This window comes from Triturus cristatus, chromosome 5_1 (genome assembly GCF_964204655.1).
Source record: "Triturus cristatus chromosome 5_1, aTriCri1.1, whole genome shotgun sequence".
NCBI lineage: Eukaryota > Metazoa > Chordata > Amphibia > Caudata > Salamandridae > Triturus > Triturus cristatus.
The window spans coordinates 462,753,338-462,780,170 of record NC_140587.1 but is presented as its reverse complement, the minus strand read 5'-3'; the positions used below and the strand labels follow the sequence as shown (position 1 = coordinate 462,780,170).

Sequence of the window (26,833 nt, the reverse complement as noted above, 5' to 3'; positions counted from 1 at the left end):
GCTGTGTATATGTTTTGACAGTTTTTTAGTGTTCTGCTTTTATGTTGTAATTGTGTTGTTATGTTGCCTTATGTTGCAGTGTTATATTCAGTTGTTTAGTTTAGCGAAGGCAACAAATGCTGCATGATGTCATGCTAAATACAGTGCATGCATTTTGAGTGCTCATGACAAGGAACCATTTACCACAGTCTAAAATGGTAAGTCTGTGCTGCTTCAGCTCTTCAAACATTTAAAATATGAGTCGACCCAAAACTGCGGCAGAAATGTGCCTTAAATTAGCAGTAGCAGTGCACTCATTATATCTTAAGAACACTAAAATTGATATAGGAAGATACTGGGACACTTTGCGAGGTCACCGTTGTATTGCTACAGATGCACATATCTGTAAGATTCTTTGCAGAAAATTAAATATTAATTAAGTATTGATGAAATACAAAAGGGGTATTTTTAATCCACCACTTCATCACACACACACAAAAAAACAGCTCCGCTGTAATCGGGTGTCGCAGCACAACTGAGTAGCATTCGGCTATTCAGCTGGGAACCCAATGATGAAGCATGACACCAACTAGGTTGGTGTGTGAGGGTTTGTTTAACAAACCCTTGTGATGCTAGGCACTACAGAGATGAACAACCTGCTAGTCTGGTCCGTCCAAGTTGTTTTTCAGTGTTTCTTTTTGAGTCAGAAACTCAGATATTTACATGTTAATTTCCATTAATTGAGAGTTGGGCACTGTGTGAAATTGGGTCGCTGGTTGAGGGGGGTGAAACCCTTCTCAAGGAGCAATAATTCTTAGGGTTAAGTCTCAAGTAAACCCTAAATTATCCTGTGCTCAACCTTCGGGTAGCTTGGCACAGAGCAGTCAGGCTTAACTCAAAGTATTTGGTCAGCAGTTCAAACAGTAACAGAATAAAAATACATTACAAGAGGATCCCACACCAATTAGAAAAATAGAGTAATTTTGTAATAAATAAAACAAGACCAAAACAACAGAAATCTAATCAGTAAAACTGGAGATATTCAATTTTAAAGATTCCAGTAAAAATAGTGCCTAAAAGCACAAAGTGCGAACTGTGGAAATCGGATCGCACCAGACCGGGACAAAGTCACAAGTTCAGGCCAACTGCAGTGGAGAACGAGCCAGCTACAGGGACCCATTTAGGCCCGAGTACTTTAAATCCTGGTTTGCGGAGCATTGTGAGTATCTACTTAAAAGAAGAGTCATGCAATAATAGTAATAAAACTATTTATAAAGTGCATGACTACTTTGGTAGAACTGTTCGTGCACTAATAAAGTCTAGCTACCGAAAAGAGACACAAAGCCTGAAGGAATCCCAGGAACTATCTGAAAAAATCACATTTTGAAATATTTCTGGATTAAAAACTCTGTCTAAGATTGTCTGAGGTGCAGCGGTAGAGAGTTCCATAGATTGAGAGCCAGCAAGCTAAAAGAGCAGTCCCCAATATGAGCTTTATTAACTGTGGGGACTTAAGCCAGCAGAGCCCCTGAAGACCTCAGACAGCTAGGGGAGGTAGGGTTTGATAAAGTAGTGAAGATAGCTGGCACCTGATTTGTTAAAGGCCCTGTACAATAGCAGAGAGCCTTGAAGGACAGATGCTTCTTAATCAGAAGCCAGTGCAATTTATGTAGAGCAAAGCCCATTGAAGCCTGTCTTGTAAGGTTCAGCAGTAGCCAAGCTGCAGAGTTCTGTACACGTTGAAGCCTCATTAGCGGAAATTGAGAAACTCCCATATATGGGATGTTACAGTAACTCAGCCATGAGATGACTAAAGCCGGGATTACTATTTTCCTAGCAGCTTCAGGCAGAAGCCTGATGATCTTTTTGAGGGATTTTAACATCCCAAAGCACTTGCCTGCTAAGACAGTGATCTAGCAATCGAATGTGAAGTCTGTGTCAAACAGGATGCCCAGGTTCTTGACCTTGGGCTTCCGGGCCGGGAGGGGACCAAGTGATGGAGGCCACCAGGCGAGGGTCCAAATAGAGACCTGCCTCCCAGGATGAGGAGCTCAGTCTTGCCTGCATTTATTTTCAGGCAGTTAAGGTCCATCCAGAGAGCCACCTCAGACAGGGAAGTCCTCAGAGAGACCGCTGTCGAGTTCTGTGACATTGTGACAATGATCTGAGTATCATCGCTGTACAATATGATGTCAAACCCATGCAGCTTGATGATTATCTGCCAGGGGCCGCATGTAGAGATTGAATAGGGTAGGGCTCAAGGATGATCCATGTGGCAACCCCAGCTGCAATGGCAGTACCTCAAATTGAAAGTGTTTTAGCATGGCCTGAAAAGTGCTGCCCTGCAGAAAGGACACAATCGACCACAGGGCTTTGTAACCCACACCATAGCTCCACAACCTCTCTAATAGAAAGTTGTGAGACATGGTGTTGAAAGCCGCACTCGGATCTATTAGTAATAATGGTGCCATGTCACCTCTGTCCCGAATCTGGCGCATAGACTCAGAGCTGACTCAGAGCAACAGAGCTGATTCTGTGCTGTACCAAGGGCGAAAGCCCGACTGTGTTCTATGCAATAAATTGGTAGTCCCAATGAACATTGAGAGTTGTTGGATAACAAGTTTTTCCGCGACTTTGGCAGAAAAAGGAAGTAATGAAATGGGCCTGTAGTTCTCAGGTTTAGACGGGTCCAGGGAAGGCTTCTTCAGGAGAGGCACAACTGAGGCATGCTTCCAGCGAGTGTGGACCTGTGTAGAAGCAAGAGTTAATAATAAGATTTCCCAGCACTGGGAGAAATTCCTCGGCTCCCAATTCCAGGATAGCAAGAGAGGCCACAACAAGAGGAGAGCCAGATTTTATGGAGTGCATCAAAGGCTGTAATTCATCAAGGGCAATAGGTTTGAACTGAAGCAAACAGGAGTGATCCTGTGAAGGTTCAAACCAGACCTGTAGACACAGGGCATTTCTAGAAATCTCTGAAAACGAACAATAGATGGATGGTACTTTGTCCCGAAAAAAGGTGGCAAAGGCTTTGCAGCCCTCATCTGAGGGAGGACTGTGAGCTAAGACATGGACCAATCGAAGACAGAAACTTGACAATAGAGAGCATTTTTTGTGATCAATTCTATGTGTGTGTTAAATTTGGTTTTGTAAGTATAGAATTCACACTTCAATTATCTAATGAGATTATACGTTTTTATAAGTTTTTAAAGTAGAGTGATGATGGGCCTTCCAAGCCTCATCAAATTCCTTATGCCACATGCACTCACAGCTCTTGAATTGCTTTTTAGCACAGCTAGTTCTTCACTGAACCAGTCCACCGTAGGCTTGGCTCTGCAAACTGCCCTATCGGCCACAGGTGCAATAAGGTACAAAGCCCCAGATATCCCATCTTTGACCTGCGTGCTCACTGTGGTAATGCAGTTATTAAGTTTAGGGCAACTAATAGTCAGAGCTTCAGTGACGCTAGTGGAGGTAACCATAACCCATTTCCTTGAGCTGATTCCAAGTCCAGAGACCGATTTAGAAGGAGGATTGCACATAGAATCCTTAAAAGGTACTGCAGAGTGGTCAGACCGTAGAAGAGGTGATGGAAGATCCACAACTATATTGCTCAGATTAGAAAAAATGTGATCCAGCGTATGGCCATAACTATGATTGGGAAAATAAACCAATTGTGGTAGCTGAAGAACTTCCAGGTCCACAACTAATGCGGCCACCACGGGACCCACGCGGTGTCTTGAAAGTGTAGATTAAAATCTCCCACAACAGTAAAGTTTGCATAGTGCAGGACCAGAGGGGGTAGAGCCTAAAAACTGAAGGCAGGGCCCGGCTGGTAATGGATAAAAAACCAAGAAAAGGCAAAGTTACTAGAGCAGACTAGGGAGAAAAATCTGCTTCAGAACCAGCTTTGGCTAGGATATGAAGGCTGACTCAGTCGAAGACACATACCCACAGGCATCGCACGCTAAGACAGTGTTAGACAGATCCAGCATCTGATGGCAAGCATGGGGATGCATAGTACCTAACTCCCTAAGTTGGAGTGAGGTATAGATCCTGGGAGTCAGCATGGCTTGCCTTAGGCACGCCAGCAGATCACCCACTGCATGACCTCACAGCTTGCATCTCTAAGTAGGCCTCCTCTAAAGGGGGCGTGGCTATGGCAGGGAGGGCAAACCAACACAAACTGGAGACCAGCAGGTCCCCTCCCACCTGGAAGGATTCCTCACCAGGGAGGAATATTGGCAAAAATAAAATGAAATAAAACAGGTGAGAAATCAAAACACAGATGTATTAAAAACAGTGCAACAAAGTGGGTAGCCTGACGCAAAGATGGCTCGCAAATGTGGCTGGAGCCAGGCAACTCCGGCTCAAGTTCACGCTACAAGTAAATAAAAAGTCACTGCCTTAGCAGATGACAAACAGGATGCAGCACGCCAGAGGCATAGAGTACTCCACTCGGGAGCTGAGACCAAGTGATGATGCGCAGCTTTCACCTCTAAGTAGGCCGCCTCTAAAGGGGGAGTGGCTATGTCATGATGACGCCGAAGTAAACAGGGGGGCATATTCTCAAGGAGCTATCGCTGAGTTATCGGCACTTTATCACAGCCAAATTGGCGATAATTGCATCGTCCCATTCACAAGCTGGTGCAAACAGGCGATATCACCAGTTTTCCGGCTATAGCATCCTCAAAAAACATCACCACAGATGACCCCGGCAACTATCGCTAATGAGATGCAGAGTAGGTGTTCCTGAGGAAAAATCTGCGACAACACCACACCTCAACATTCTGAATGACTAGCCTGATCTGCGATAAGATTACAAAGCAGGTGATGAGGCGCGTTAGCAGCAGGAAATTAACACCTGCTCTGACCTGGTGCAAAGTCGGACTACAACCTGCACCAGAAAAGGGAGCCCAGACCACAGCCACACCTGATGAACAACAGATGCCATGGAGCTACTCATCATGCAGCTCGGAGCCCCAACAGGGCCACAACACCCTCCGGCACCACCCCCAGGACCGCCACCCCCCTTGGACCCCAACCGCACCCCCCTGGACCACCACAGAGGCAATGCAGACAAAGACAGCGGACCTTCAGGAAACGCACCAGCCTCACAGACTTAACACCAGAGCATGTCATTGCCCACTACAGACTCAAAAGGACAACCATCCTCCGCATCCTGAACATCATTGCCCACAGGCTGACGGCACCAACACAGCGGATAACCAACATCCCTCCGCAGACAAAGCTGCTGGCTGTGCTGCACCTGTTGGCTTCTGGGACTTTCCAACAAGTAACCGCCAGAGTCGGAGGAGTCTCACAGCCAGCCCTATCCAAGTTCCTCAAACCTGTCCTGGATGCCATCCTCCGCTTGGTACCCCAGTACCTATACTTCCCACACACTGCGCAGGAACAGCTGAGACCAAGCAAGGCTTCTATGCCATAGCTGCATTCCTGCATGTGTTGGGGGCAATTGACTGTCTACATGTCCTACTTGTGCCCCCTGCCGACACTTCACTCAATTACCGCAACAGAAAGCAAACGCATTCCATCAATGTGCAGGCAATAGTGGACAACCGGGGACTCTTCACCAATGTCGCCAACAACCCAGGATGTGTGCATGACTCTTACATCTTCCAACAGTCCATCATCAACCTGTGCTTCAAGGATGTCACCTACAGAAACACAGTGCTTGTTGGTAAGTACCACACACCTCCAATCCACAATCATGCAACCTACAACTCTGGCAATACACACATTACAACCCCACATACAACTTGCCAAACATGCCCACCCACCAGACAAAACAGCACAACTTACTGTGGCAACCTGGCCTAGGCATGTACATGAGCCATCAACGGCATGGCACCTCAGCCACACAATAGCAGAATGTGGGGAGAGGTGGCGACCAGGCTTGTGCGAAGGAGGCAACTGATCCATGAATGAGAATGTACACAATGCCAAGTGTGGCGTGGATGTGCTGGACAGACTGCAGCATGCAGACCACAGACATATCCATGTCGACATATAATACTGGTGTTGGTAGTGTTGTGGACAGTGGACGCAACCATATCACCCGAAGGCAGTGGGGAAGATCACGGAAATGTAGCTTGTTACGTCCCCCCTGTAAGCGTGTGTGGAGTGGGCTGGCCCAGCGTACGCCAGGCTTGTGTAGGGGTGTGAATAAAAAGCACGTATCTCTGGGAGTGGTTCTCTTCCGGAATGCCCAACATGTCTGCCAGGGCGGCGGCTCTCACTCCGCCACGAGGCCGACGCCATGTGCGGCCGTGCCTGCGATCCTGGGTGCCTGCCGCAGCCCCGGCCGCTGCTCCTAGGACCAGTCTCGTCCGCCCCTGTGCTTTCCAGGCCTGCAGTACTCCTTTTTCGATTACGTACTCCACCGGCATACACAGCGGGCAAGTAGGTTACACATTTGGAACTGAGTCTTGTTCACACAATGGTAGAGTACATATTTAAGGCATCGTTTAAATCCCTATACTCCCTTTGTGGTGCCTGCAACTCTGTGCATTCCGACAACACTTGTCTGTGGACCCCTGAGGACTTCTGCCTTTTCCTACACACCGGTCCAGCAGGCCTCAGACAAATCCAAGTCCGTCCCAGGCAGGACAAGGCATCGTCACAGGGTGCACACCTGCTCAGCTCCGGTTCCCCCACCTCCGTCAACCAGGACTCTTCTTCACATGCCATTCCAACGCCGTGTGTTAGATATCCAGGAGGAGCTGGCTGCACAGCGGTTGCCCTATGCTGACCCCTTCCTCTGGCACACACTGCAGTCGAGTAGGACACACAATTGGAACAGAGTCTTGATTTGTTCATTGCAGAGTTAATATCATTGTACAGGCCTCATCGCAGACTACATCCCCTCACAACTCTCGTGCCACTCACTCTGTGCCACAGGAGTCATGGGTACTCGCCCATTTAGCTTTGTTGGCGTCTGAGTGTATGGCCTGGGGGTTGTATCCATCATGTAGCCGATACTGACCTGGTGGGAAAAAGAGAATGCAGCATTCAACTCCTCCATATTGCCTGTTTCTGCTTGCTTCTGCCCTCTGCATCATGCCCTGGATGAACACCTGCCACTGTCCCCATAACACTCCACAACATTCTCCTTTGACATCAACAAGGACCCACTCAGCACTCGTGGCCCTATCTCAGTGCACCACAAGTCACTGTCCCTTGTGGGTGTGCCTGTGCCGGCCGCAGGGCATCTGGGACCACTAACTCTGTTTAGCTTATGTCATGGACCCTTGCTGTTTTTACTTGAACTTCTGATTGTCTGATCACTGTTGTAGTTGTTGCCAGCACCAACCAACCCCTGAGGGGTTGCTTACACTACCCAACACCCATCTAGCACAGGAGTCACTGGACGCGTGACCCTGGCAATAAAAGGGGCCGGGTGCACATGCCCGTAGCCAGTTCCATAAATTCTCTGTGTGTCTGCGTGGTCATTATGTATGCATGAGGGGCCTGGGCCATACCACATCACATTGTGCTGTGTACAGCGTGCGCAACCTTTTCACCTCAGGCAGTGGTGTAGACCTGGGACATGTAGCTGTGCCGGACCCCCCTCTGAGCGCAAGTGAGTGGACCGGTGTTCGGCAGTATGGCGTGGTTATTCGACACGTGGCTCTGGGTGTGGTTGAGTTTAGGCCTTGACAAGGAGGTAACTGATGCGTGTGTCTCTGGTGTAGTGTCTGTGCCAGCTGTCAAGCAATGTGCAATGTTGCCATGTAGCATGCTCACCGATTGCAGCCTCAGCCGAGGGGTACATGAGGGTGAGCAAGCCCGTCCGGGATCATGCATGCCAACTGTTGTGTGTCGCTATTTCGACAGATTAGCCAAAGGTCTACCCTCAAAGGCAGGGCGAGTTCAGCCAGGCATGAACTCTTCATCTGTGTCCGCCCTGTCCTTACCATGGGCCTACACATGTGTGGCCGCCCACCTTCAGCGCACAACACCACTGTGTCGTTGTGAGGCTTGTGGACATGCGCAGGCGGGCATGACAATGGTGTGCTGTAGGGGTTGCACGTGATGCAACCCCGCTGCGCACACTAGTGAATGGGCTCAGGGGAAGGGAGGAGCAGCAGTGAGGCTACGTAATAAGCATTGATGCCGCTCATTTGCAACAAGCAGTACATGTCACACCGGAATCACAAGGTCACGCATATCACACACCAATGAACCAGTGAGCCTGCCAACACATCATGCAGAACCAACTATTGACTCATGTCTCTCTGCACTGTCACAGGTGACCAAGGATATGCACTCTGCGCTTGGATGATGACACCCCTCCGAGCCCCGAACACACAGGCCCAGAGGCAGTACAATTTGGCCCACAAACACACCAGGGGCATCGTAGAACACACATTTGGCATGTTGAAGTCACATTTCAGGTGCCTGGACATCACAGGTGTACAGCCCTGACATTGTGTGCAAGATGATCGTTGCATGTTGTGTGTTGCACAACATATGTGTACGCAGCAAGGCACCATGGATGCCAGTCCCAGAGGCACCGGACGGTGATGATGAAGATGAGGCAGATGGACCACAACCCACTGCAGCCGCAGCAAGAATAGCCCACAGGGACACCATCATTGCAAATTTCTTCTGATTGACACATCACATTGTGACAGTCCATGGCAATCATGGGACAGTGCAGGATAACCACAGACACAGCATGTGCAGATAAATGCATTCCAAAGTAACATTCCCTAAGTGCATGTTACTAATCTGTTCGGGCATATCACTCAGACAGGTGTGAGTGCGACATGTGTTGATGACGATTTTATGATGTGTTCTTGTCTGGTAGGCGTGTCACCTCTGTGCAGAGGGGCTGTTTGGGGTGTCACGGTTAGTAGGGTATCCCACTCTTCGGCGTTTCACGTGTGTCCAAGCTCCTTACATTTTGGCTGCCATTTGTGGCCTACAGTTGACAACAGGGTTCCTTTTGGGGTCAGTTATGTACCACCATGATGCAGGGATGACCCCTGTGACTCAAGTCCCACAACGTGGGCAACATGTATGTAAGCGGGAGTCACTGCCCCTACATTTGTCTATTCTGTCATTATTGATTGATCATGGCAATGACACGTCTGTGTGCAGGGGGGGTTCTTTTTTCCCTCTGCAATGTGAAAGGGAGATGCAGTCTCACTGTGTGTTCCATGCATGTGTCTGCATTGGCGCAGTTTACATGCAGACTGCATGTCAATGTACATTGTGACTGTGAGGAGATGCCTATGTGATGCGGGGCAATGGTCATTTGTTCTACGTCACGGATGTGGGGTTGTGCTAGTACATTGTCATCTCACCGTTTTTGTACTCTGCTTTTATGGTGCCTTTTCCCGCATGACGTGTGGGAATTGTAGGCCTCTCGCTCTTTATCGCTGATTTTTGTATCACGATTGGCCTCATAGCAGCTTTTTTTGCGTTCATGTTTCGCCTTTTTGCTGCGCTGTGTTGGTTTTAACGCGGTCATTTGATGCGTTGTGGTGGGTCTATCGCATGGTGCCGCTGTGTTGAGAATACCACATTAACACTGTTATTTTCCCGCGATAGACTACAATGTGAAGAGTTGCGTTAAGCTACTTTTGCGCATGTTCTTGAGAATATCCCCCAGGGAGTGCAAGCCAATACAAACTGGAGCTCAGCAGCTCCTCTCCCACCTGGAAGGCTTCCTCACCAGGGAGGAGTGCTGGTGAAATTAAAACTAAAAAGATAAAACAGGTGAGAAATCAAAACCTAAAATTATTAAAAACTGAATCACAGTGGGTAGTCTGATCCAAAGATAGCTTCCAAATATGACTGGAGCCAGGCAACTCCAGCTCGAGTTTGCTCTTCAAGGAAATAAAAACCCACTATCTTAGCAGATGAAAAATTGAATGCAGAGTGTTAGAGGCATATAGTGCTCCACTAGGGAGGTGAGACCAAAGCACAGCTTTAGTGATGTGTTTGTTCTGAGACGTGGTGAGGCTGCAGTGCAAGGTCCTGTGTCGTCGTTGAGGATCCTGTTGACTAGTGCTTGCAATGTGAAGTCTAGAGTCGAGGATGCTCTGCACAGTCAGGATGATGCGTCGGTTCTGAGGAGCTGCAAGGCTGTGATGCGGAGTGTGGTACCATCATCAAGGTTGTCGGCGACAAGGGATGAGAGGGCCTGTGCAGAGGATGTGTCACGCAGCAGCAATTGCCATGTGGTGACTGTCTGTGATGCAAATCTTTGCGGTGTTCCGATCCATGCAGCAGCAGTGAAGTCCCCAGGCACCCTGTCTTCCTTGTCCTGGCTCCAGACTAACTGCAGGGGGTATGCAGACCTTTGTGTGGCAGGACACCGCCTATTCAGTTGTTAGTGAGGCTGTGTGCCCAGCTCCTCCTTCCCATACTGTCAGTGATGGCTTATCCAGGCACTCCTAAGCTCCCCATTTTGTGTGGCTATCTAGGAGTGTTGGAAACGGCCCTAATAAACAAAGCCCAACTGTCAGCTACAACTAGACAGCTACAGGCACCAAATGACTAAGGCAAGAAAATTCCAACTTTCTAAAACTGGCATTTTCTAAACTGTATTTTAAAATCTTCACCATACGTTAGGATGTTTTATTACAATTCGAAAGACCCTAAACATGAACTGATTACCTATTCCCATTGGAAATTGCAGCTTATTAAATGTAATAAGGTAACTCCAGTGTTATTCTATTGGAGATGTAGGTCTTGCTGTAGTGAAAAATGAATTTAAGAGTTTTCACTGCCAAGACATGTAAAACTTAAAATTACATGTCCTACATTTTAAATACACAGCACCCTGCCCTCTGGGCTGTCCACGACCTACCAAAGGGGTTAAGAGTTATTTTGCCAGGTCAAACTGTACACACAGTCTGCAATGGCAGGCCTGATACATGTTTAAAGGGCTACTTGAGTAGGTGGCACAATCAGTGCTGAAGGCCCACTAGTAGCATTAAATTTACTGGCCCTGGTGACATGTAGTGCCACTTTACTAGGGACTTACAAGTAAATTAAATATGTAAATTGGGGAAAAGCCAATGTAACCATGTTTTAAGGAGTGAGCACATGCACTGTAGCATCAGTTAGCAGTAGTTAAGTGTGCAGATTTCTAAGGCGAGCAAAAATTATATCAGAAAAAATGGAGGAGGAAAGCAAAGGTTTTGGTGGAAGACCACCCTAAGGCTCAAAGATCTAACAGGCACCCTTTGAACAGACATACTAACAGAACTGAACATAAAAACAGGTACAGATTCCGGTGGTTAAATATAAAAGACTGCTTAACACATGCATTGGGAAAATAGAAACCTGAGTTAAAAAGACACATTACAGAGATAGCCATTGACTTCAATTGGTAGAACACCTTTTGTGAAATGAAAATTGAGAAATAGTGATAAGGTAAGGCATTCACGGATTAATGGAGTGTTCAAGTAGTTAAAAGACAAGGTTTTTTACTTCTTGGAGTTTGTTTCAGTGTGGTATAAGAGGGGATAGAACTGAAAAGTGAGGGATAGTGATAATGTAGAGCATTTAATGATTAGTGGAATGTTCAAGTAGTCAAAAGAAGTTTTTGACTTCAAAGAATTCATCAGTATGGTACACAAGTGGATAGCCCTTATCTGGCTGGGGAAGACTTTTCAGACGCCAGGGCTTAGCAACTCTATAGATCTGGAACATGCTGGAGCACAAAGAGGTTCAATACAGCCAACAGGTAGGGGTTGATAGAACGTAGTGTTTGACAAGGACTGTGCCATGCAATAAAGGTGAATACATAATCTTGAGCATGCCTTGGGTGGCTTTGACACAAGAATAAGTAGCTTGTGGTGTTTTGGTATTTAGTAAAGAGCCATATCGATCAGAGTTTCAATAACGTGATGATTGCCAGACAAGTTGTACAACATTTCAGTAGCAAAATTAATTCATTGTTTTGCCCAGGGCCAGAAGATGTATTGTTGATGCAATTTAGTAAAGCAAAACAATAATCACCTGTACTCATGAAAATAGTGTCTTATTCAGGAACTTGACCATAGCCAATTTAACGCGTGAGTGGATTTTCCTGATATTGAGATGCTGACATCCCATAGCGTGTCGAAGAAGGGTATAAATGGTTCTAAGTGTGTGTTTGAGGTAAGAAATACACAGGTATCTGAAAGAATGGGAAAGTGAATCAGAATGAAGTAGGATGAGAGAATTAAGAGTGATTGAGGTAGATGATTCAGGGAAATAGATTATTTTGGTATTTGAGTTGGATAAAGGCTCAGGGAGTATGTTTTGAATACTAGCTGCTGAAGGGTTTCAGAGGAAGAATGCCTCTAGTTGATTTAGCAGCTGTAGTACCACTGCTGAATTAAAATATGTCGGAGAGAAGCCAGCAGAGAGAAACCAGAGTATGCAGACGTTGAATACAGTGGCGAGCCATTTAGGAAAACTGCACATCCGTGTAAGAGGTGGGTGCACCAAAGGGGTCAGATGGATACCAGGATAGGTTTGCTTAGCTGATCAAGATTATTGGTTCAGCGGGTAAGGATGGGGAGAAAAACTGGCTGGAGTTTCAGGCAAACCGTGGCGATCAAGTTAATTTGGCAGAGGAAAGATGTGGGCAGACAGAGGGGTCCTATTCATGCTCCTGATAGATGGTGATTTTAGCAGAGAAGTAATAGAAGTTGGATAAGATAGTGTAGAATGGAGGAGAGAATTTATGTTATGGTTTTGAAGGTGAGGTTTTAGGAATGATTTGAGGTTACACAATGCTGATTCGAGGGTAGAAGAAAGAGTGCTAAGGGAGACTTCAGTTATCACAAATAGATTTATAGAGGGCGGTCTTAGACTCTCAGCTCAGTGGCAGCAGCTAGAGAGAAAATCAAAGGTAGTTAGGAGAGACGAAATGCTTAAAGGAGTAAGCATAAGTCAAGAGAAAGGACAATGGAAACAAACGGATAAAAAAATGAAAAACAGTTGACAGTAAGAGAAGGAGGAGTTAGGGCTACAAAAGAGGACAGTGGGAAAAGACTTATTATTCTCTAAAAAGGAGAGACTACGCAAACATTAAGATGAAGGGAGCAAGTACGCCAGCAACAGAGGCATTGAAAGCAGAAGAACTCTCCAGCTGGGAACAGGAACTAAATCCAGAGCCAGACTCACAGAAGCCTGCACCGATTTAGGGGCCAATTATGAGTTTGGTAGCAGGACCAGCAGCCCGCAGCAGTGGCATTCAGGAGCACTCCTTTAACCAGACAGGTAAAGTCACAGAATAAAAAAATCTTTAGTCTCGAGTTCTGGCAGATCTTATTTAGTCACTTACACTCACCATCCCAAACATACACTTGGTATTCATCTACACTCAGGGCCCTACACAGGCACTTCATATATGGCTTTGGAAAAAAGATCTCCGCCAAAGAGCCACAATGAGAGTGCCTGTCGAGCATTGCAGTGCCGGCTCGATATGAAGCAAAAGCCCTATGATGAAGCATGACACTTGTCAAGAGTGTGTGAGGGCTCTAAAAAAGGAACCACCCTTCTGGTTCCACGCATAACCTGACCTGTTAGAACTCCTTAGATACTTTATCTCCATTTTCCCAATTCCATAGGAACTGTATACCAATCAAATTATCGATAGTCATAGAGCCTCATTTTAGCGCCTCAAAGATCTAGGCTATAAGTGGCTAGCCGGACTCCTCTGCTATAAAGGAGATAATAGATCAAATCTATCTAGAACAGTTTCTGGAAAAGACCCTCATCTTTGCACTCACACATTATATTCAAAGACTGATATGCCAATATAGTGATTTCACTTTACCAATATCAATTTGATTTTGGGAACCAGATTGGAGGGTAAGATGGAGGAGGAAAATGAGTGAAAAAAGATGAATTCCGCTGGTAAAGAGTTTTAAAAAGACATGAACTAACCTACCCTTGACATTGAATACACCCCACCAACCCTCAGGGACCCCAGTGTTAGGAGTGGGGCACATAGGCAGATTCTATCGACAAAAAAAAGACATGGAGCCTGTGGAAATTTTATTCATTGACAAAACTCTAATCTCATCTGGTAATAACCCAAAATCCTTATGGTGCTCCCTACAAGTAAATGAACAACCAACAGTAGCATTACTTGATACAGGCTGCCAGCAATCCATTATACAAAGCCATTATGTAATACCTGAAAAATTAATCCTGAGAAGAGCATAGCCATCAAATGTGTACATGGTGACCAGAAGAGGTATCCATTCGCTCCGGTGGGGATACTGAATGAAAAATATTGTAGTGCAGTTGAAATGTGCGGTACTTTCAAATGTCAGTAAATCATCATAAGGACTTATAATTTAAACATTGATAATTTTTTGAAGGATGGCCTTTCTCAAGAGGATTTATGGTTAGAAGATGCTCCTTTTTCTAAAGCAAATATTCTTAGCTCTGACATTAAGACTAAGAAATCAAGGAGAGATAGAAGAATAGAAAAAAGAAATAGATGCATTAGGACAAATAATACTGTTAATTAACATAAACGTAAGGGAATAGAGATTTCAGGACTCATGAGCTAGAAGATCAGATCCTATGCTCAGAGATTCCTTGAAACATGCAAGACAAAAAGATGACAACAAGGTAGGGTCACATTTCTTTAAGAAGAATGGACAGCTATACTGAAAAGGGAACAAGGAGAAACAAATTCATTGGCTAATTCTGAAACATTTAAAAAAGACTGGCCCTATATCATGAGTTGCTTTAAATGCTATGCACAAAGTTTTAAACTCAATGTGTTGCTTCACTGGTAGCCAGTGAAATTCCTTTAAGGCAGTGGTGGCTGATTTATGCTTGTGGATATTCAACAGAAGCCTGCCTGCAGCATTTTGCACGAACTGAAGTTTTGTCAGCCATTTAGCCCTGAGATTGATGACCAGGCCGTTACAATAGTCGGCCCTGGATAGGACCAAGGCTGTGATCACCAGCTTGCGTAACTCAGCAGGAATGAACGGAAGAACCTTCCTCAGTAATTTTAACATATAAAAAGATGCTGAGGTAACCTGGTTCACATGACCTTCAAATGTGAGCTTTGAATTGAAGGTAACGCCTAGGTTTTTTACTTTATTTGAGGGGGTGGGCAGAGGGCTCAACTCCGATGGCCAAAGAGTAGGGGACCAAAAGGAGGAGTTGCTGCCGAAGAGCAGCACCTCGGTTTTATTGGAGTTTAACTTCAAGCAGTTGGTTGCCATCCAGTCTCCGACTTGACGGAGGCAGGTGTAGAACTGAGCTGCCGTTTCTGATGGTGTCCCAGTCCCCGACACCACAATTTGGGTGTCGTCAGCATAGGATATTGCTGAGAAGCCCAGTGATCGAATCAGCTGTGCCAGTGGGGCAACATAAATATTAAAAAGGGTGGGGCTCAATGACGAACCATGAGGGATCCCACAAGGAAGTGTAAAATCCTTTGACTTAAGTTCTGAAAGAGCAACAAATTGTTTTCGGTAAGACTGAAAGGATCTGAGCAGAGATAGGGCTTTCCCTTTGATGCCTATCCTCTCAAGGCATTCCAGTAATTTTATGTGATTCACGGTGTCAAATGCAGCAGAAAGATCAAGCAGCACCAGTGCTGCGCTACCCTCTGCGTCGACTGTCTGCTTGATCTGTTCCGAAGCTAGTGCTAGTTCCGTGCTGTGGTGTTTCCGGAAACCAAATTGGGTGGCATCCAGGAAGGCATTTGTCTCAATTTATTCAGATAGTGCTGTGCTCATGGCCGCCTCCGCTATTTTAGCTGGTAGTGGTAGTCTGGAAATTGGCTGATAATTATTAGGATCCGTCCCATCCAAGTTGGCTTTTTTTTAAAAAGGCGAAGAACTGATGCTAGTTTCTATTTAATGGAGAAAATTCCTGAAACGAACATTTGCTTAAAAATGAGGGCAAGCTGAGGAGAAATTCTTCTTGATAGAAGGTGAAGGATCTTTGAGGGGCAGGGGTCAAGAGGAGATCCCGATTTAGTAGATAGTAGGAGTTTAATGACCTGCTCAACTGTTAGTGAGGGAAAGTATACTAGTTCTGGAGGCTTCGTGCATTTTGGAGTTATTGCTTTGGCTCCTTTAGTTGAGTCCGAGTGACTGGCTCCGCTAGTTGAGCGGTTGCACAAAGAGATGGCAGAGCAGAGAAGCCACTGTAGACTAATTTCAGTTTCTCCTGGAAAAACGTTACCAAAGAGTCACGGAAGGTCTGACTTTCTGGGGTAAGGCTATATCGGGAGGCCAGGCTCATTTCTTCACTGTCGCAAATAGTTCTTTAGACAAATTCTTGGCTGCACTTTTAGCTGCGGAGAAATAATGAATCTTCTCCTCCTGTATAAGTTGTTTATAGTACAGTAAGGCTTGTTTATACAGGGATCTCTCATTGAAGTCATAGTTGGATCTCAACTTCGTTTCCAATCGGCAACAATTCTGTTTTTGGAGCCTGAGCTGTTCCGAAAACCAAGGTTCTGAGCATCTAGCTCCGTGATTTTTCAGGTAAAACCTGGTTGAAAGAATTGAGGAGCTAGTTCTCGAATGCAGCTGCCGCTATATTGGGGTCGTTATTGAATTTAGGAGGATTTGTGGCAAGTGAGCTGTCCAGAGTCGTCAAATCAATTTTGTTCCATGGGCGGAACCGTCTGGCATATTTATTTCTTGAGATATGAAATCCCAATTGGTGAGGGGAGAGGGAGTACATAATGGCTTTGTGGCCGGACCAGGTAAGGGGGAGCAATGAAAGACATTTTAGAGCACTGTTGTTGGAAAAGATCCCCTCCAACAGGTGCCCTGCTAGTGCTGCCAGTAATTTTCTGAGTGAGACCTAAGCTGCTCATCATGTCTGAAAAATGTATGGCGTCCTGGTGTAATAGGTCTTCAAAATGTAAGTTGAAGTCCCCTAAAACAGTAAAGTCAGCCGACTGAGATATCATATCTAGGGTCAGCACCATTAGATTAAGAAAGTCTGCCCTGGGACCTGGCGGACTGTAGAGCAGTAAGCCATTGAAAGAGTAGCGATTGTCTATTGAGATGGTAAATAGAACAGATTCTAAGATTGCTTGGTTAGTTTGGGTATTAAAAGTTCCTTTCCAGCTGCTTCGAAGTATTATTGCTAGCCCCCCTTCCCTTTTCCCAGCTCTGTCTTGCTTAAAAATGGTGTAGCCCCTTGGAACTGCTATGGCCAAATCTGGGCCAGGTGCCTCATCTGCCCAGGTCTCAGTAATAAAAGCTAAGTACACTCCATGTGACTCTATGAACATAGCAAATTCAGAGGCATGTTTGCATAGAGAATGTGCATTCATCAGGGTGCAAACTATCGTTTTTCTCTTGCGTGACCCTGTTGTTACAGGCATAGTGGGTGGGTTTTATCCATTGTGACATTGCGGGATGGAGTTGAAAGTTACAATCGGGAATCTGTAAAGATGCCGACAACAAATCGGATCCCAACCCAAGTTTCCTACAACATTTGCTTATATTGTTGATACTTACTTACTGTTCCTGTGGAGTAGGTGATAATAGATGTAGCCTGGTCATGAAAACCGAGATAGTGACTGGCCCTAGGCCCAGTCCAGGCGCGGACGGTGTGCCCGTGCTGGAGCGGGTAATTCAAAGATTTTTGTATACCCTCTCCATTTCGCATGTTTATATTAATTAACTAATAATAATCTTATTGTTTGATTTGCAGTGGTTAATTAACAACCTTACTAATATATAAATTATACGTGGGATTTGCATTTGCATGGCCTAACTAATATGTAAACTAATATATGTACGCATACTAATGATAGAACAATTAGAATATTGCATGATATATGTTGCTTTTGTGGTATATTTGTGATTTGTGCTATATAAAGTGAGTATAACCAGCATTGAGTGTTGCTTTTGCTAGATAAATACACACACATATGGGTATTAGCGAGGTAAATAACATTTTATTAGCCATTTCTATGTATTATTTACGTTTTGTGTTTCTTTTGCTTAAGTTGACCATTTGGGCCTATCGTAAAATGGCCGCTTTCTGTACTCGACGTGACATAAGCCGCTCCATGAGGTTCTGGGTGAAGTGCGCCTGCGCTAACGCCAGCAACAGTGGCTTCGTCTTGACCCTAACCAGACTGTACCCACCAAGGTCGTCCTGGGACGCAAGCCAGTTTTCCAAAGAACAATAAGACGCCTCTTAAAACCGGAACAAGCAAGACTAATGACCCAAGAGACATTATTTTGTGAGAACCCTATCATACGATCTTGGACTGTTCAATCAGGAGTGGCGAAAACCAATATTTACTTTCTGACATTGATTTTACTATTAATTATGGTAGAATAGGGAGGTTGAAGGTGGCTTTTTCGTTTTCCTGACGTTATGCTGAAGGAGAGGACGGTGACACTGCAGGACAGCTGTTTCCCTGAATCTTTGATGGACTGATCTGATGCCCAATTTCCTGATGAACTGAACTCTTGAATTAAATGGGCATAGAGTGACAGAACGACTGAATTTGACTTAGAGGACGACATTTAGCCAGAATAAGTAAATATGATGATCGACTGCTTGAATAACCAATGATTTAACTTGCAGTAATTAGATAAAGATTGATTTGATTCATTACAGAAATGAGTTGGGTTGTTTATTTATGAAAATGTATTAATGGAAAAGGGAATAGAGAATTAGAAAATCAACCTAAACCAGCAACTAGCTGATTCATCCCCAACCTATGAGAGGAGTACCAAAGGTGGAATTTTGAGCCTAATGAGTTATAGAGGGTTATGTAGATGTATTGCTTATTGGGGTCTAGAGGTATTTCCTTTCATATCAGCGTATGGAACAACCACCTCCCTAGAAAAGCAGACCGATAGAGAGTGAATGTTGGTGTTATGGGCCCCACCAGCGAATGTAGTGATTGAGTGTGTTTGTGAAATCTTTGGTCTGTGACGGAGGGAGGGATTTTATATTCCACGCTGCATCACCCGCGGCGTGCGGCCGCGCATCGGCCATGCTTTTAGAGCCCCCGCTATTCAGCATCTAGACCGCTGACCGGCTTCCCTCCCCTTAAGTGTTTCCGGTGCTCCCGGAAGTGAGGCAAACGTCTGTGCTCCTGATTCCCACTCTGAACTAAAGTGCGAGTGCAAACCGGTAAGAATGCTGCTAATCAACCAGTAAGCAATTTTTAAAAACCTATTACAAGTTCAGCATTTGCCAATTCATACAGTACATCTGATTTCAAAAGGGCAATGAAAACGGCGATTTCTTAATGACCTAAAAACAGACAGTAGTTTGGGGACTATCATTGTGCTGGGCAATAACTGTTTTCAGCAAGCACTATCTTTTAAGAAGAATGCACTTCAGAGGAGTGTGAAAACGTGCCCATTAGCAGTGGAATGCTAACGTATGCAATTGAAATTCAATCTCATCCAACTGAAGGCTCTGACGTCCGCAGCCATGGGGATCATTGCAGTGATAAAGAGAGCCCACAGAGTTAGTGAAAGGCAGGTACAAACCTGAATTTTACCAAAGTTCAGTTAATATCTCTCCAGAGCTAGACTTTAGTACAGCACTAAATCACTCGTCCACGAGGGGGGTGGGGGCTGCTTATTAAACTCCTTAAACCTTCCTATAAATCCATTATGAAGCTAGCAAAACCTATACATTCTTCTACCAGTCCCACTGAACAAAAGAAAGTTAAACTGTGACTTGTTGTTAGTTAGATTGTGATGGCAGCGTCTACTTATATGTGGAAATATGAGACCAAAGTGATGCTTTTAAATCGGTGCCCAAATCTGGGTATCGATTGAGAAATACACGTTCTGTTGATACAGTGGCGCATGGTCAAATTTCAAAGTGGTGAGGCGTAAAACTTGTGGGTGAGTTTTAATTAGTGAGCCAGTAAAGTGAGGGAGACCGACTGACAAAGTAGAAGGTTCGGGGGTTTGGTGGGGGGGGGGGAGAAACTTTCGAAAAAAAGAGGCCCAAATGACATATTTAAAAGATGATTTCTATAAAGTATTTTACGATCAGAAAGATTTATAAAACAATTATTAAAGTATGGTCTTGAAATATGTTAAACTACCAAAGAATGCCCTCTATCTTACTACACAAGTGTCTGGGGCAGGATTCATCTCTAAATGTGGAAGATGGTCAGGGCCGGCTTTAGGGCGGTGCCACCGGTGCCACCGCACCGGGTGCTGGCTTCCGGGGGGGGGGGGGGGGGGCGCCGTATTTGAAAGTTTATTAAGCTTTTGAAGCACCTGCTGCAGCATTTCTTTCAGCCGGCAATTACCAGGCCTCACATAAATGTCAAGAAAACTCGTGTGATTAATTATCTTCCTGAAGCGAGATCAGCATTTTGTATAGTTGAGGTTTTGACTTTTAGGTGAAGTTAGTGCAGAGGGTTAATATGCCTGCTGCAAAGAACATGTACCAAGTACATTACAGAGTGCATATGATGTAAACAGATCAGCAGATTACTGCTTTCAAAAGAGACATCCTTTTGTTACTTGCAATTTATAACGTAAAGTCCTAATATAGAATAGTGAGCTAATAACTTTCATCCCAGAACTGCATACACACTGCAAAGTATACATTATTAGAACATTGATTAATGTTACAAAAAGGGTTAATTTGGCTAGACATCGATTCTTATTATTGGAGAAAACTCCCAACTATGCAGTTTCTTTTTCGACTCTGCTTTTGTGCTTCTCCACACCAAGCACTCAAACTATACTGCCTACCAGTATGGATGACATGTGACTCCCACACTTTCAGTCCTTTGGCTTATGTAACATTTCCTATACAATGATTTACACACGTATTATTGTCTCTGTGTAATGTGTGTGTGATGCAAAGTGCTCGGACACCCTACACTGGTATGAGTGGCACTATATAACTAATTCAATGCATCTAATAGAGTTTGGTTATGGTGACTTGGTCACTGTTAAAGGGTGCTAGTGAGAGAATCCGTGGTGGAGGTGGTCATTGGGGGGCGCCAACAAACATTGTCGCACAGGGCGCCACCAGCACTAAAGCCGGCCCTGAAGATGGTAGAGGTAATGTACTCTGAACCCTGAAAGACAAAGTACAATTCACCTAAGACTAAATAGAGCCCTTAGTTTAGTATTTAGCATTAATGTGGACTTTGCTAATTCATGAAGTCAGCTGCTGGAAGTAAACGAGTTTCAGGTCCTGATTCATAATTTGAATACATTTTTGACTTTTCTGAAAATCACAAAGAGTACGCATGGAAATGACCCTCATACTTACAGCTAATCTTCATTACTCCGAGTTCAAGTCTTCCTTCTCTCTGTCCTTATTGAATGAAGTAACACTCTCAACCCGCAGATATGGCAGCACATGAAATAAAATGCCATGTGTGCTTTCTTTCGCTTGATAGAAAGATCCTGTAAAGAGGAAGGAAGCAGGAATCACTTAACCTGTAATAAGTATGTTTCATCTGCAAGTGTAAATATCAGCTGACCCTGAGTCTAGCTGGTAGCTGACTCTTTTATGACCTGTGCTCCAGTTAGATGTTCAAAGCATTTTGGCATTGGGTATCTATATAAATGAGTAATGGGAAGAGATGTATAAAAACTTAAGCTATTAAAATAATAACTTTTTGCTAACACTCAGTTTGCACACAAATTGGGCCCTATTCTCTATAACAGGCGAAGGTTTCTACTTTTTCTTGTTTGCTTTTATGTTTTATTTTTTTTCTCAAACATTCCTAGTAGTACGCCTGGAAAGCGGCACCAGGGTCAGGTTTCCAGGCATGCTGGTGCCGGGAATGTCGTGCAATTTATTTTCAATGGCTGCCATTACCCGAGTGGAGTTCTCAATATGGGAGATCTCAGCACAGTAGGAATGGAGTCTCCTATGCACATGCATTCTTTTTTCTTTGCGTAGAAAACATGTTTAGCCATGGTGAAAGCTTTCCCTGTAACCCCCGAAATTCTAGTGGTGTGCCGCTCCTCTTCCTATCATGGAATGGGTGTTACTCTGCCCATGGCTGAAGTAATTTTCTGCCCAGTTCCAGGGTGCTAAGAAGTTGAAACTTCTTAGGCAAACAACCCATTTCCCATCCCTTGAGTGGGATTTGCTAATGTAGATTGTTTTCCACACTCATGGTATAGAAATCTGCAGTAGTAAATGCAGTCTCACCCACCAGGAATCCCTTTATGGATTCCTGACAGCTGTAAAAAGGTAACTTCGGCGACCATGTTAACCCCTTGTGAATAGGTCCAGCTGTCATTTGAGAAAGAAACGTTTCATTGGAATGCTGCTCCCTTGTGGGCTACTATTCTTACTCCTGTAACTGATGATGCTGTTTGGAGAGTGCCTCTTGAAGAAAGCGGTACTGCAAAGTATGGTTTACCATGTTTGTTTTGTCATTTATTTTCTAGGTTGCCATGTTCGCTCTTCAGCTGGACAGATTGACGTTCCTGATGTCCCAATCGGTGATAAGTTCAATGACAACTGGAGCAGCGACACATGGTGTGAACGCACTAGTCAAGCATCTGCTGGGACTAAAAATGCCATATATTTCAGGACCATTAGGGATGTTCTACGTGAGTTGAGCAGATATAATGTCATGGGAAATACTGTATTTGCCTGACAGTTACAGATTTTGCATGGGTGGTCCCTTATCTGACGAGCATTTTTTAGGGTTGTTAGTTTTCCAGAAGGTAGAGCCTGAGAAGGGGGCTTAAGTGGTGTTGAAAGTTAGAAACTGAGAAGTATGCACTTGAAAATGAAGGTGCTATTCTTGAATACCATTGAATAGAGCAGTGATAACGCTTGCTCTTTGCAGCGTTTTGAAAAATAACAGCAGTGATAGTGTTATTTTAAAAAAATCCAATTATTATTGTCTTTGAAAAACAATTGCTTACGTTTTTAATTATCTATAATATAATTTTTTTACTTTCTAAAAGTTTATGCATGATGACCGAGGATGGGTTTCCTAAAAAAGAGTAATGTTGCTGTATTGGGTTTGTAAGGTCATTGCACCTAATTATCTGCAGTGAGCTGAATGGGTATTCTCGCATCCATTGCCATGCATCTAGTTGTGAGTCAGAGTGATGGGAAAAAAATAGTGTGGATCCTCAACTTGATGCTGATGTTTCTGTATATATAATGACACGAAGCTGCATGGTAGTGGAGCCAGAATACAATTTACCAGGGTATTTTTACTATGCGAGAGGTTACAACGCAGCTTAGTATTGCACAGTTAAGAAACTTATAGGCCATTTTGGCTTGTTTGCAACGCAGCACTTTAACATGCACATATGTTTTTTTTTTAATTGACATATTTGTAATGTCACCTAAAAAAGGTAGATTTAAGGTTAAGAGATCGATTATTTTAGAGTTCAGGGGCGGTTAGCAGTAAATGCAGATAAGGATTATTTTGAGAGGTTCAGGGGTATGCAGAGGTAAAGGAAAGGAAGTGATTTTAGGGTTCAGGGATGGGCAGTGGTAAAAGGAGGAAAGTGGTTTTAAGTGTTGAGGGACGGGTTGAGGTAACTGGTGGTAAGGGGGTTTCAGGGTTCAAAGATAGGTAGAGGTAAGGAGACGTAAGGATTTTAGGGTTTATGAATAAGTAAAAGTAAATGGTGGTGAGGGGTTTTTAGGGTTCAAGAACAGGCAGAAGTGAAAGGAGATAAGGGTTTGCCTAGGGTTCAGGGACAGGTGGAGGTACATGGTCATAAGGGGTTTTCAGGGCTCAGGGACAGGTACCAGTAAAGGTAATGCTTTTTTTCAAGGTTCAGAGATGGATAAAGGCAAAGGAAGGTATGGGTATAAGAGAAAAGGAACTCTGAGTGAGATTTAAATACATCTCGCTCTCTCTCTTTGTATGTATATATATATATTCACTGAAAAAACCATAGGTTTCACACATGTTATAGTTAGGCGACACCCTATAATTTTTGCCATGTCTTTTTTTTCCTCTGTCCCTCAATTAACACAACGGCTCTTTTTAGAGCCACCTAACATCTAAACACTTAAAAAAAAATTAATTCTATATTTTTATGTTTTTTTCCCCACCGTGCACGCACCCCGCGCGCACGGTACGCGCACCCCGCGATTTTTTTTAATAAAAAATACAATGTTTTTTCACCCTTCAGGGACCTCCTGACAAAAGCTAGGGAGTCAGGAACTCTGTACCCTGCCCCCTATTCACGTTCTCCACCTTTCTTTTAAATGGAAACACACATTTCTTTTTTTTGCATATTTTAACTCTTTCCAAATGATTTCTACCCCCAACATGACTTCTGCCTGCTAGCATAGCATTAGATCATGGAACACTGGTGTGTGCAGAGACGTCAGAAGTTCAGCACATAATGTTTCTAATCCAAAGAGCAAGATTGCTTAACTTTTCAAACCTAACAAGAAATCCAAAGTAATGTTCTGTGGGAACACATTTTTCTGGACCAATACAAAACATGCTTTTAAAAATGTAAACATACAGCCTAGTTTTTATTGTAAAATGGTCTGAAACAGCCAATGAGTTCTTTAAAAAAAAATGTATATAAGCCTCCATTTTACAACTACCTTTCTTTTCATTTTGTCATTCTACTGAAAGACACCTTCAGAGGGCATCCAGGTCTCCTCCTCACTCCCTGAAATACACTGCTGTTCTACCATTTTCAAGTAAAATTGATTGCTGCTCAGCTCCTTGTCCCAGGTAATAAGAAGAAATAGTGAGGGGAGTGGCTATGGTGTATGAAGATTCTGGAAGAGAAACTACTATTAATCAATGCTTCTGAGTGCATCCAGATGTCCTCCTCACTCCCTGAAGTAGATTGCTCTTCTGCCATTTACAACTAAAATTGATACCTGTTCTGCTCCTTGTCCCACGAAATAAGAAGAAATAGTGAGGGGATTGGCAAGGCATTTATAGAGTAGACGGTGTACATTTCACAGATGAAGGGAACAGAGTCTTCCTCTTGATCTTTAGAATCTGCATCGATACTTACTTATAGGTACCAAAAAACACTCAATTAACACAGTGGCTCTTTTTAGAGCCAACCAACATCCAAACACTTAAACTTTATTTTTAATTCTATTTTTTATACGATTTTTTTGTCGCATCTCTATGCTTCCCCTGCGCAGGCATACAAACTGCAGCCATGCGCCGGCGCAGGCTCCCTTGCACCATGGTTCAAGGATGCCTGCGTGGTGGGGAGATTGTTCTTGTGGAGGAAGGGGCACCTTCCTGCACAAAAACAATCAAAAGAGGCTTTTTCCTTTTTCAATGCGTGCTGTAGAATGGAGGTACTAAAAGAGGAAAAAACGAGGAGAAATAAAAACATTTCTCCTCGTTGTGCCTCGCAACACCACCTCTAGGGTGGCGTAGCATTCACACGCATCTCCAGAGTTACGATTTCTCGTAAACCTGGAGATGTGTCTAGTTCTTTGTGTGTTGCGTGGGAACACCCACAACAACACCCATGGAATGCCCCTTCAACGCACAGTGCTGCGTGTGAAGTGGCTGTATTTATGTGGAGAGGAAAAGTCACGCAGGGTGGCTTTTCCTCTCCTTGTAAATATGGAGGAGCTCCCTGCGCCACCAGTACATTATGAAAAGTGACGTAGTGGTGGCGCAGGGGCCTTGTTAATCTTCCCCAGAGATGTTAAGCAAATTAAGGGTAAGACAGACAAAGGGAGAGAGACAGAAACAGAGAGCAAGGAACTGAGAAGGAGTAAGGCAGTTAGAATGACTGAGACACATGGAGACTGTTGGAAGGCGGACCCCGAGGAGTCGGCGAGACCACCGAGGGGGGCCCTCCCACGGTACGAAGTAGCCGAGCGCTGCCGAGAAGTCTCCTGAGAGATCCTTCTCCTATCACGTACTAGCCCAGTAACACCACCACACAGGACTCAAGGAGGTTGTCTCAAGACAAGCAATTCTTTATCAGCAATAAAAAGGTTACGAGGTCAATATTTACACGATGGGATCGCGGGATCCACCAAAAGTCTCAGTGTCTCTTTGGAAGGGTAGGGGTAGCGGGACAGTCTTTGGCAGGAGTGCGGTACGAGGGTACCTGGGGCCCAGTTCTTATCCTCAAGCTGGAGGACCTCCGGATCTCGGAGGGGTCGAGCCGCGACGGCGTCAGCAGGGCTCTGGCGTACAGTTCGTGGAGAGCCGCGATCCAATCAGCAGGGCTCTCAAGATGGTTTCTGCTCAGCTCGAGCCGCGACTTCGTCAGCAGGGCTCCGAGGGAGGTTTCAGCGAGGTTGGGCCGCGACAGCGTCAGCAGGGCTTCGATGTTCCAGGTGGCTTCAAAGTGTTCACAAGAAGGAGCCGCGACGCAGTCAGCAGGGCTCGTGATGGTTCCGACAAGAGTTCTTCTCCGTAGGGTCAGCCGCGATTCAATCAGCAGGGCTCTCGACTCCGGGATACAACTGCCGATCTGTGGCGGGGTCGCCCCAGATATAGGTCTGGAGCCCTTTGATGTCCGGACCCATGCGCCCGGGGGGGGCGGAGAGGCCGGGTGGAGGTGGCCAGACGCCCAGCAGGAGAGGCGCCAGGCCCAAGGGAGTTGCAGGGCGATCACACCTCGAGAGGGGAGGACAGTTGGGGGTCCCATCGATACTGTCCTCCGCCGGGGGCGATGAATGGTTCCTGCGGCACCCCCTGGCCAGTCCGTGGAGCCGGGATGTCGGGGCTTCGCTGGGGTCGAAGCCGGGTTGAGCGGGGTCGCGCTGGCTGGTGCCCAGAGTCACGTGGATGCCAACAAGATGGCGGAGCCACGAGGGGTATGCGACCGCGTGCAGCTCAGGATGAAGGGCCTTGGTGCAGTTCAGACGGGTGGCCCGTGAAGGCCGGGTCGGGGAACGGGCACACTCCGTGGGGTTAAGGACCACGCCA

General features: G+C 45.1%; 1 protein-coding gene across 9 annotated transcripts in view; it reads left to right on the top strand.

Moving 5' to 3' along the window:
• The window catches only part of SLC26A7 (solute carrier family 26 member 7), a 566,650-nt gene that overhangs the window by 277,900 nt on the left and 261,917 nt on the right, over positions 1–26,833 (top strand). For 7 of the 9 annotated variants that reach the window (XR_014961520.1, XR_014961519.1, XR_014961518.1 and 4 more), the window contains one exon: positions 22,368–22,532. The exons of the other annotated variants lie outside the window; for them this stretch is intronic. Coding sequence is in view for 4 of the 7 variants with exons in the window: in XM_085605292.1 (XP_085461418.1) it covers positions 22,368–22,532 (165 nt within the window). In the remaining 3 variants the exon portion in view is untranslated. The remainder of the gene's footprint in view (positions 1–22,367; positions 22,533–26,833) is intronic. 9 annotated transcript variants of the gene reach the window in all.